Source organism: Thrips palmi, unplaced genomic scaffold (genome assembly GCF_012932325.1).
Source record: "Thrips palmi isolate BJ-2018 unplaced genomic scaffold, TpBJ-2018v1 HiC_scaffold_16, whole genome shotgun sequence".
Classification (NCBI taxonomy): Eukaryota; Metazoa; Arthropoda; class Insecta; order Thysanoptera; family Thripidae; genus Thrips; species Thrips palmi.
The window spans coordinates 28,108-39,759 of NW_023144625.1; the positions used below are offsets into that span (position 1 = coordinate 28,108).

General features: G+C 44.1%; 1 protein-coding gene across 2 annotated transcripts; it reads right to left on the minus strand.

Moving 5' to 3' along the window:
* Nucleotides 1–417: 417 nt before the first annotated feature.
* LOC117642267 lies at nucleotides 418–11,366 on the minus strand. 2 transcript variants are annotated; one of them, XM_034380263.1, is made up of 5 exons: nucleotides 11,294–11,366; nucleotides 3,410–3,529; nucleotides 2,489–2,700; nucleotides 939–1,131; nucleotides 418–619 (listed from the first exon to the last, which is right to left on the minus strand). In XM_034380263.1, the coding sequence occupies exons 1-5, from the start codon at nucleotides 11,358–11,360 to the stop codon at nucleotides 474–476; spliced, it is 738 nt and encodes a 245-aa protein (XP_034236154.1). In that variant the 5' UTR covers nucleotides 11,361–11,366; the 3' UTR covers nucleotides 418–473. The 2 variants fall into 2 exon arrangements, with proteins under 2 accessions (XP_034236154.1, XP_034236155.1); XM_034380264.1 differs by lacking the exon at nucleotides 2,489–2,700 and having other exon boundaries at nucleotides 3,423–3,529.
* Between the last annotated feature and the right edge of the window lie 286 nt (nucleotides 11,367–11,652).

The following is an 11,652-nucleotide window of genomic DNA, read 5'->3' on the forward strand; positions in this document are numbered from 1 at the left end:
CAAATATCTGTTTTTGTCCGGTTAAATTATCGGTACCATTTGAAACGCATTACTTCTACTCTTTGTAATGTTTTATTATAGTATGCTTCAAGTTTTTTCACTTAAAAGCTATGTAAGCATTCTCTTTTTTCAAAAAAAGGGGGATGTTTGGGAAGTAAGTTCCAGTTATAGCCGCTAGATGGCACCACCGGTCAGCCCGACCTGTCACTGTACCGTACCTGTCATGTCAGTCAGTTCTGTCTTGGATTTGGACCATTAAACACCTAAGCTAACTTGTGTCTGTCAATCGAATCCCGCTCACCACACAGCGCAGAAGCCGTTTTGGTTCTTACTTTTGTTCTTTGACTTCCGGGCCAGGGATTCGTTGAAATACCCTATTAATTATATTGATAATACATGAAACATACGGGAGTCATATATATTGCCATTTCCCATATATTTCCCATTTTACAAGAGTATTGCCATGAGTTTCATCAGATTAACAATGGACGCAGCATTAGCAGGCAAGACCAAAGAAGGAGGGTGCAGGCTGTTCCTGCTGGCGTCGAGGAAGAAGGTCGAACCGTGCTTCCAGGAGAAGTTGCCTGAGTCGTGCTGGGTTGCTCTGTGGTCGGGGCACCTGTTAGAGACGAATAAAAGAGCAGAAAGGTCTATAATAAAGAAACATAAAAACACACTGTGAACGAAGGAATCCCTTTTTTTAGTGATATTTTGACATTTGATGTGTCGGGGTTTGTAAAATTATGTTTACTTTGTCTTACTATAAATTCTGATTCTTTAAATTAAGATGTTTTAAAAATATGTTAACGATAAGTATTTATTGTTGATGAAATGAGAGGCTTGCTGAACCCAGCGCGGTGGGGAGGGGCGAAGGCAGTGCACTCATTGATTTGTGAGCAGTCTGGCTGGAGCAGTCCGCGCGTCCGTGCGACACTCACCAATGAACTCCACGGGCATGTCGTCGGTCCAGTAGCTGGGCCTCACCCTTAGCGTGCGGTAGTCCGACGCCACCGGCACCACTGCGACGTCGAGCGGCTGCCCTTTCCGCCACACCGCTAACTCGCTGGATCGGTGCTGCAGCTCCAGCTCTATTTCGCCGGGAGGAAACTCGTCATCCGACAAATTGAAATTCTGAACAGAAATGACAAGGCAAGCACTGAAAATAATTTTCGAAAAGAGCAATTTCGGCCCTTTTTTGTGCAGGCTAGAAATAAAGGAATCTTCAGGAATAGTTGATGACCATGTCATTGCCATCACGGTAAAAACGGTACCTGGGTTTCCCAGGAAGCCTATGGTAGAGACATAAGCGATTTCCAGGGAGTTTCTGGGAACACCAGGAACCGTTTATACCGTGCATTCAAACGAACGTGTCAAATTTCACCTCCAGACGAACATTCCCAAGGTCCTACCGAGCTTTTTCTCTGCAATACGATCAAAGAGCTTCTTATAAGGACAGGGTAGCGAAGGTAGTAACAAAACGTGAAGAGTTCTCAGCGGTTCTCAGTGACTTATGAACAGTTTCCTCGTACACTGGCAAAACTAAAGACGCTTGACGTCAAGCGTAGAGAAGAAATCCTCCCATGCATTTAGGTAGGCGGGAGAGAGGCGAAATGGAGAACTAGTAGTTCTACTACGCTTGAAGAAAGGCATAAAAGTACGCTTGAGTTCTACCGGTGCATCACGAAGAAATTTCTCGGTTCTATGATTAGATTTACATCACAGTGAGAATCAGCCATTATGACTGCGTTTATGTAGAATTTTGTACGTGCCACTTGCACGATTATGTGCATGCGGGGAATTTGCATAATAGTGTGCGTGAAAATGCATAATTTTTTGCAAATTCACGCACAATATTATGCACGACGGGACACAAGTTTAAAATTATGCATCATCACGTACAAAATTGTACATAAACATTTAGTGTGTGCGCAGCTTTTCTCAGTAGGAAATCCGGAATGAATGCGACGTCTCGTTAATGAAGAGCGCATCGCCACTTTCGAGGACACTTACTCTATAGCGTGCTGCGTCCCAGCAACACGGCCTTATGTCAACCACGAAGGACACATCACCCAAGAGAGTGCTTGCGAGCATGCGCCTCCTTGGAGTGTGCTTGCCATGCATGCTTCAGGGAAGAGTGAGCTTCGAGGGGTGAATCACTAGTGTACTCATGTGTACAAATTTGCCCGTACTCAGTGTACTCACAAGTTTAAAAAAGGCGAAATTCTGGCAGTTTTTTCACCGCTTTAACGTCGAGTGCCGTTAAAGACGCTAAATAAAGCCTGAAAACGTTTGAGATTATGAAATTTGTGAGCAAAGCCAGGTGTACTCACCCGTACTCATGTACTCTTGTGTACACCAGAACGCTGAGTGATTCACCCCTCGGTGTGCTTGCAAGCACTCTCTTGGGTGAAGCGACGCTTTGTGGTTGACTCCTAGGTGCAGCATGCCATGCACTCTCTTGAGTTTCTAGAGCATTTTGGGCTCTCACCGAAGAGCTGTTGCCGCAGCCCCTGCCGAAGAGGTTGCACCTCGTCGCCGTCAGGTATCTCAGCTTCCCGTAGCGCCCCGTCCCTCTCAGCGACAACTCGCTGCAGTACTGGCGGCCGCACAGGTGCAGCTCGATCGCCAGGTGCTCCTCGGCGTATCGGACGCGGGCTCCGACCGTGGCGTTGTCGGCGGGCAGGTGCACCTCTGGCAGCGCTACGGAAAATGCGGGGTTGACGTCATTGCGTGCCTCCACTGAGAATCCAATCGCCGTGAGCTCAGCGTCCATTGGTGAAATGCGTTTGAGCCCATTGTCATCGCACCAATTGGTGCATTTCTTTTGCATTGCACGTAAAATGCAATGCTTTCACACTAAATGTTTATGTACAATTTTGTGCGTGCTGATTCATAATTTTAAACTTGTGTGCCGTCGTGCATAAAATTGTGCGTGAATTTGCATAAATTTGTGCATTTTCACGCATAATATTATGCAAATTCCCCGCATGCACAAAATCGTGCAAGTGGCACGTACAAAATTCTACATAAACATTTAGTGTGTTCCCACTGGCATAGGGTATTTTCAGGACGCATCCAACTTAAAAAGCGATGTCTCACAGTGCACTGCACTCGGTATTGCACCATGTATGCCGTGTTCAAAGCGTTTCGAATCACAATGTCTCCCGGGCACTGCAGTTCCAGGTCAACAACTTCTGGATGTGTGTACTGCAATGAACCGGTGGCAAGTTCGCTTGCTAAAACATCGACCAGCCGTTTCGAATGCCAAACGGCAAGTGACTCTTTCGTTGTCAGTGGTTTCCAGAGCAATACATCTAAGATGTATCCAAAACTCTACCTTAAATCCACGTTACATCTGGGTCATTTTTATCTCTGACGGGGCAGGTCGATTCTCCCGTTCGCCACTTACCGTCGCAGCTCACCTCGTCGGAGCCGTCTCTGCAGTCCTTGAAGCCATCGCACCTGTGTAGTGCTGTAATGCACTGGCCGTCCCCGCACCGGAACTGACGAAATTTGCACTCGCCGGCCGCTGTGACAGATCCAGTCATGGATAACGACAGAGGGGCATTCCATGCCAGTCCGACCACTTTCGTAGGTCACTATCTCGGAATTCGATGCAACTTTTTTTCCAAGTAGTACTTCATGAGAAAACATTCTGTGCAAAATTTCAGGCCGATCGGACCAGTAGTTCCTGAGATATGGGCTTTTCAATTTTTGCCTAAACTGTTGTTTGAGTGGTTTGGGTGAAATTGCAAGTTTCCACATTTTCCGTCCGTGCTATGTTGCTAATGGAGCTATGGCGTTTCTGAAGATGTTTTCTTGAAGGGAAAATTATAAGGATTCAGAATCTGTAATCGAATTTGAGATCCGAGTCCCAAAAAGGGGCTAAAATTGGCAAAAATCACAAAATTTTCGGTTTTTTTACACAATTTTCTAACTTATAATTTCCCTATGTCCGTATCGTGAAAACCAAAATCTAGTAGCGCAAAATGTAGATCGAGACGTGCCCTATCGAGCTGCGAGACGAAAAAAGGTGGGTATGGGTCTAACTTCGGAGCTACAGCCTCTCAAAAATTGTGTTTTAGACCTAGGGGTAGGTTGGGGAAGAAAAGTACAAAACGCGTACTTTGCACTGTACAGAAGTTCCAAATGAGGATTCAACTATTCTGCTCTCGTGAACTTGTAATCCAATGCCTTCCTAATGAAATGGATCACTGTTCATTGATTATAGTTCGCCACATTACGTACAACATGCCAAAATGTATGTGATTTCGGAACTCCTCGAAAAGGGTAAGAAAAGTACACCACCGGGAAAGAAAAGTACAACGAAAAGGAATGCGATTTCGAACCAGGAGACCACTAATCTTGGCTCAATACAGGTTTGACCCTAAAGTGGAGAGCTTTCACTTGCCATTAGTTCAAGTTTCGTCAAAATCGGTCAATTGGTTCTGATTCTACATGGACTCATCACAGAAGGTGCAAAAAGCCTTTTCTCAGAGATAAGTGAGTACAGCATTTTAGTACTTTTCTTCCCCTTTTTACGTAAATGCGCAATAACTTGTTTATTTCGAGTCTAATTCTATAACTTGTGTTGACATTTTTTGCTTGTCTCGCCTAGGGTCAGGGCGGGGAAGAACTGGACGTTTTGCAATCTTTCTCGATTTTGACTCTAATTGACTATCTTTAGCCAATGTATCCGTTAGGTCTGTTGATCGAGCCTCAAAGAAAGACATTTCAACCCTCAGCGAGTGCGTTTGCGGCTTCATTCAGTAATAAATGAGAAAAAACAGTGTGCGATTCTTCCCCGTCGAAACGGGGAAAAATCGAACACCTAAGGGGAAAAATCGTATACACGCTTTAATTTAACAAAAACCTATGAAAGTAGGTCAGAAACCTCTTGGGAACGATATTTGGGGGGTAACGCTTGCGGTACCCACTGAAGCAGGCGCACGAGTATTCCTAGGTAGACAGAAATCATCGTAGCATTGTTAGGGGGTCCGTGGTGGCACGTTTTTGAGGTTAAATGACCAAAATGTATGAAATCGTCAACAGCCGTGTTTGTTTTCCCACTAAATGTTGGGAAATGCTAAAATACACTTGTTACGACCACTTTGGTGCGATGTTAGGGCAATTCATCGATCATTATAGAAAAAAGAGGTGTTCGATTTTTCCCCGCACCAGTGTACGGTTTTTCCCCGTTTCGTATTTAACCCTTCATATGTAATCCAGCTGGAAATCTGCTAAAACATTTGAACGTATCTTGGGCTCCACACTTCCAACTTTCGTTTACAATAAGAAATATTCGTCACAGTAGGCTCGGAAAGTCGTTACAAAGAGATATTGCGGGCACCAACTTTGAAAGTTTTTAAGGTGTTTTAAACGAGACCTCGTTTAAAGGTAACTTTGAATACTTTCCGGTTCAAGTAGGCTAAATTCCTCTTAAACGCAGTCTAGCAGATCATCAATAAGCAATACTGAATACTTTGCACGTCCCAAAACAGGCAAATTTGTGGCGAAAGTGCGGTGTGCGTTTCTTCCCCAACTTGCAGGTGTCCGGTTTTTCCCCGCCCTGACCCTAATCAAATCTATTTCCGTGATCAATTCAATTTTCATCCCGCTTTTAGTTTCTTCGAGGGTGTTTTTTTCTTCCCCAATGCCTGTAATTTTCTTCCCCAGCCGACTGTACTTTTCTTCCCCATTTCAATCTTACACTTATAAAAAATTGTGTTGAAGCCTAAGAGCATCGAACGGCACTGTTTTTTAAAGATGATGGTCTAAGCTATAAGGTGGTACCTTACATTGGACTGTCGGCTGATTACGCAGGAAGCTGTACTTCAAAGTACAAACATTTAAAAAAAGATTTTCATAGTTATTTTTAATGTTTTTTTCAAACATGCAGTTTGATTCTAAATATTATATGTAGAACTGGGCTAAATTTATTTTTTGTCAGCGGGATGACCAATCTTTCGAAAACCACTAACGTGATGGTTCAGTTTGGGTTCAGTGTAGTTTCAGTTCGGAGATATAACGGGTGTTTTTTTCTTACCCGAGCCTCGAGTGTACTTTTCTTACCCAACCTACCCCTAAAATTGCAATTTTGCTAAACGTGCTCTGCAGTTAGTTTCCTTCTTCCCCATCCTAGGCCATGGGTTTCTTCGTGCAGAAATGGTCCGTCTCTTCCGAATGGTGAACCAGAGCCTGGTTATGACTATCGTAGAGCCCGGAAGTCCCGAGGACTGGCCTAGCCCCTGCAGGTTGGGCAACCCACCCGGCGCAAGTGCGTCGCAACAAGTCTTGCCTACATTCCCGACGCTTGGCTTCGCAAACCTCTGCCTTGCGATGAACGAGGGTGCCCCCTTCCCCCGGCCCATACACACCTACACAGGGGTGTTTCACTCAGTCGAATTTGATACCCACGGCATGTTTTTCTGAAAGGCCATAACGTAACTTGAATTTTGAGCCCTCGATGAGCGGAATCGGACAACGCCAAGTGACCGCGCATCGAACACAAAGATTTTTCAGCCAGCTCGAAAAACGCGCGCGCCGCCGGACAAAGGCAGTCCCCGTGCCGAGCCGGTGCAATGGATTCACACCAGACCTTCTCAGCGTCGTTCACAAGGGTCCATAGTAGGTGCCTGTTAACATTTTGGACCGGCGGGTACCATTGCGGCGAAGGTTAGGTTACGCAAAGTCTGAACTTCGTCCAGCCGCCAAACGGTTTGAGCCAGTGACCCCGAATTTGGCATTCATCGAGTCGGTCAGACTAGTAACAGATTCAAAAACTTCCGGTCGAGTAACTACACATCGATCCCCGCGAAAACGCTTTAGTTTTACCAGTGTGGTGGGTGAAAAACTGTGGTTACCCTCAAAACCCCTTAAAATCAGTGGTCAGCAAAGTACCACTTAAAATTCATTCATTCACAGCACACATGTGCACTGCCAATCCAAGTGTGAGACAGTCTCACACTATTTAGTGTGAACCACGATGTCTCACGCTTACAAGTGTGAGGCACGTTTGTCCCACGCTTGCAAGCGTGAGACATCATTTGTCTCACACTCACAAGTGTGAGACACGGTTTGTCCCACACTTACTGCCTATGGTTCCCTGTGGTCCCTGAACTTGTTCACAGCAAACGCCGTGAATTGCATAACAGCAAACATTGGTAATAAATTAACGGCGTTGACAGGACATTTTTTGTAGAGTGTGGTCCCGTAGTCCATTCTAACTTAAAGATTTTATATAGTACAAAATAATATGACATAGCATGTACACACATACTTCAAAATGAATAAGTATCAGTCCATAAAAGTACAACAAACATGGATGATGGAGTTTATCACATGATGCAGCGCATCCCATTCACACTCGTATCAAATCAAGCCAGTTGCTTGCTACTGACAAAGGATGTAATGTTGTCAAGTTTTCTGTGCTTTGAGAAATGTCTCCTCATACACATGGAAGTAACAAATTTTACTGTTCGCTCACACAGACATCCTAGAAGTAATTGTGAAATGCAAACCAATCCCCCCTCACATTCAAAACGGGGACAAACATCTTTCTAACATATTGGACTCATTTCTTCATGTGTTAGGTGAAAGACAAACATGTATTGCTTAACGAATTATCCTATATACCTGCAAAATTACTCTGTTTCAATGACATAGATAGTTACCTGACAAAGACATATTATAATATGTAAAAACTGTAAAAAAAATTCTGAAATTTCAGTACAATTTGTTCAGACTTTGCAGTCTGAATCGGTAATTCAGAAAGTTGCTTTGAATTTTCAGACTAGGAACTCTTAAGTTTGAGATCACACCGGTTAGTCTGAATTTTAAGCAGAAGGTCTAAAAATTCTGATAAAGTTTTCAGACTTGTCATCCGGAAACCTGTTTTCATAATTTTGGTATGAAAATTTTGACAGATTGTTTACTTATCAAGTCTAGGCGTAAGGCGTTGTATAAATTTATCGGAAATAATAATGTACACCCGTGCTTCACGCAGATTCGTCTGTGTACGGTAGAATAACGGTAAGAGTTGTCCGAACTTGCATTCTGGACTTGCCGAAAGGAGCCAGTATCCTCTGAAGAGAGTCACGCGGCACGGCTTCCCCCGCCGCCAGGCAGCGCCCTTAGCGCAGTGGTACCGAGCTCGTCTCGTAACCAAAAAGTCCCGGTTCGAACCCGGGCCGAAGCGAATAAGTGAAAAGTGGAAAGGAGGTACCGTCACACATTGGTGGTTCATATCGTTCTCTTGTTGATTTCTTTCTCTTTGATTTATAGATGGCACATTTAATATTTCAGAGTAGCAGTCTGAAAATGTTTTTCAGACAAGTAGTCTGAATTTGGAATTCAGACAGAATGGTCTGAATAATTACTCTGAATTTTCAGACCACTAGTCTGTTTAAAAACTTCAGACTAAAATTATGAAATTTCAGTAATACTTTTTTTACAGTGTATACATTAAAAGAAATGTTACAAAACATGTGTGAATACATAACAGCCGAGTTAGCAGCCATGAGTATCTTCTGAAAAAGAGAACATCTCCAACATTATCATTAAAGACCACCAAGCGTTTGCTTTAGTTCTGTTTGCAGCAATTCAGACACGTTTCTGACAGTTTGTCACACAACGTGATCAATTAATTAAAGAGCTTGGCAAAGTAGCCTTTAGCAGATACCATTCATTGGCATCTCAAGAATATCCAGAGGAAAAGTCTTGAAACAAAGCTCACAACACTCTCATTCCAGGAACGTGACATCACGTTGAAACGAACGTGACAAAGCGTCACGTTCGTTTGAGCATTGTGTCACGTTCGTTTGAATGTGAACGAGCTGATTTTCGGCCAATTCACACCCAAACGAATGTGACACAATGCTCAAACGAACGTGACAGTTTGTCACGTTCGTTTCAACGTGATCTCACGTTCCTGGAATGAGAGTGAAGGCTTGACACATATCAGTATCAACACATGCTTAAGACATAGCACAGCACAGGTTAACATTAGGATTATAAAATTTAAACTCGCACTGCTCGCTGGGGGCTCCGCCCCCAGACCCCCGATATGTGGAGCGCGTGCCGAAGTATTTTCAGTAAGTCCATGGTGACCAAAGGCAAATTTTCTAAGGAGTAAATGTCCTGCTAAGCTCTATTTACCGCTTTTGACCATATAATAAGGCTACTTTACTGCCCAAATAGATAGCTTGTATTGCATTGGCTACTGTGGCAGTCAATAGGTGCATACAAGGTCCGGAAAATATTAAAGACTGCTTTGACAAGGATAGAGTTAAAGGAAAAAACCTTAGGTCTCTACGACCACTCCTTGACCCCAAACATTTCTTTGAGTGAGTAAGTGAGTGAGTCAGTCAGTCAGTCGATTGGGCTATACATTCTTGATGATGATTGCCCAATTGCCGGTGGCAGGGTCCCGATTACGGCACTGTTTCGGAAATTCTCGACCAGACCTACCGATGAGCGAATAAAAATTTTAGTCATTCGGTCCCCTTTTTAGAAGATTGAGTAGGTTTGCTCGGAAACAGTGAAAATTTTTACCTTTGAGATTTTTCTCATTTTCCCATTAAATTTGGAATCGAATGGAAAAACCGCAGGTCTCTACGACCACTCCTTGACCCCAAACTTTCTATGAGTGAGTGAGTGAGTCAGTGAGTGAGTCAGTCAGTAGGATTGGGGCTATATAGGTTCTTGATGATGAGTGAGGGAGTCAGTCAGTCGGATTTTGGGGCTTTATAGGTTCTTGATTGATGACAATTGATGATTGATTTTGAGTATGTTGCCGTGACGGGGACCCGATTGCGCACAGTTTCGGAAATGTCTCGACCAGACCTACCGATGGGCAAATAAAAATTTTAGTCGGTCGGTCCCTTTTTGAGATTGAGTGGATTTTGTTGATTTAGGCCTATTTAATCGTTTTGAGGATGTTGCCGTGACGGGGACCCGATTGCGGCATAGTTTCGGAAATGTCTCGACCAGACCTACGATGGGGCGAATAAAATTTTTAGTCGGTCGGTCCCCTTTTTTGAAGATTGAGTGGATTTTGTTGAATTTAGCCTATAAATCGTTTTTGTGGATTTGCCGGTGACAGAGACCCGATTGCGGCACAGTTTCAGAAATGTCTCGACCAACCTACCGATGGGCGAATAAAAATTTTTAGTCGGTCAGTCCCCTTTTTTGAAGATTGAGTGGATTTTGATTTTAGGCCTATTTAATCATTTTGAGGATGTTGCCAGTGACGGAGACCCGATTGCGGCACAGTTCGGAAATGTCTCGACCAGACCTATTGATGGGCGAACAACATTTTTAGTCGGTCGGTCCCCTTTTTTGAAGATTGAGTGGATTTTGTTGAATTTAGGCCTATTTTATCGTTTTGAGGATGTTGCCGGTGACGGGGACCGAAAATTTCGGCACATTTTCGGAATGTCTCGACCAGACCTACCGATAGGGCGAATAAAAATTTTCAGTCGGTCGGTCCCCTTTTTTGAAGATTGAGTGGATTTTGTGAATTTAGGCCTATTTTTTATTATTATATCGTTTTTAGGATGTTGCCGGTGACGGGACCAATTGCGGCACAGTTTTGGAAATGTCTCGACTAGACCTACCGATAGGGCGAGTAAAAATTTTTAGTCGGTCGGTCCCCCTTTTCGAAGATTGAGTGGGTGGCTCGGAAACGTTGAGGAATTTGGTCCCCCTTTTTGAAGATAAGTAGGTTTGCTCGGAAACGGTGAGGATCTCCACTTTTGGGATTTTTCCCATTTTCCCAAAAAATTGGAATCGAATGAAAAAACCGCAAGTCTCTACGACCACTCCTTGACCCCAAACATTTCTTGAGTGAGTCAGTGAGTCAGTCGGATTGGGCTATATAGGGGTTTTTGATAACAGAAATCATATACAGAATGGTGATACACTTTTGATAATTTTCAGTTATTTCTTAGGCTTGTCTGACAAAAATACAATTGCATGATTCATCTGAGTGGATTTAGTGTACCCTGTAAACAGTTTTTTTTTGTTTCTCCTGTGAAATGATGAAAATTGAGTTCTCCCCTTCTTCCGCTCCACGGATCAAATAACGACTTCTCTTTAACAGTGCTCTTGTTCTTCACTTGCTGACGTCTGGAATGGTTAATTGGCATCGTTTATAAAGTCGCTTCGTAATTGTGTACTAGGAGAACAGGTTGTGTGTGTAGTGTGATCGTCTAACACGGAACAGTTCCAGTCGGGTGCCATGCCCGCACTCCGGGCGCCGCGATCTCCTTTTACTTCGGAAGCAGCCACTCACCTGACTCCACCTGTTGCTGAGCCGCCGCCGCACACACCAGCGCTGTCAGCACAACGAGTAGGGACATTTTGAGTGTTGCACGATCCGCTGCGTTCGTCATTAAAAGCAATGCCATCCACCTCACGGTAGGTAGCCGGTATCTCCTCAAGTGGCTGAGTCCGCCATCCCGCACGTGAGGTGTGAGAACAATTAGATAAGTGGATAAATCTGTCCGAGTGGGCAAAACTCCGAGGGGCGATTCCGTACGCATGTGCACGCTTGATGTCACACGAACGCGTGTGTTTGCATCACAGGGAAGAATCCTCGTAGGGGGGATGTCGCGAAAGTTGCCTACCTACAGGGGTAAAGTGCGACTTTTT

Excerpts from the sequence above, each read along its gene's own strand:
- LOC117642267 (XM_034380263.1), bottom strand. The coding sequence starts at position 11,360 with ATGTCCCTACTCGTTGTGCTGACAGCGCTGGTGTGTGCGGCGGCGGCT. Across the intron at positions 3,530-11,293 it reads TCAGCAACAGGTGGAGTCAG|CGGCCGGCGAGTGCAAATTT; the intron begins GTGAGTGGCTGC and ends GATCTGTCACAG. Across the intron at positions 620-938 it reads CATGCCCGTGGAGTTCATTG|GTGCCCCGACCACAGAGCAA; the intron begins GTGAGTGTCGCA and ends CGTCTCTAACAG.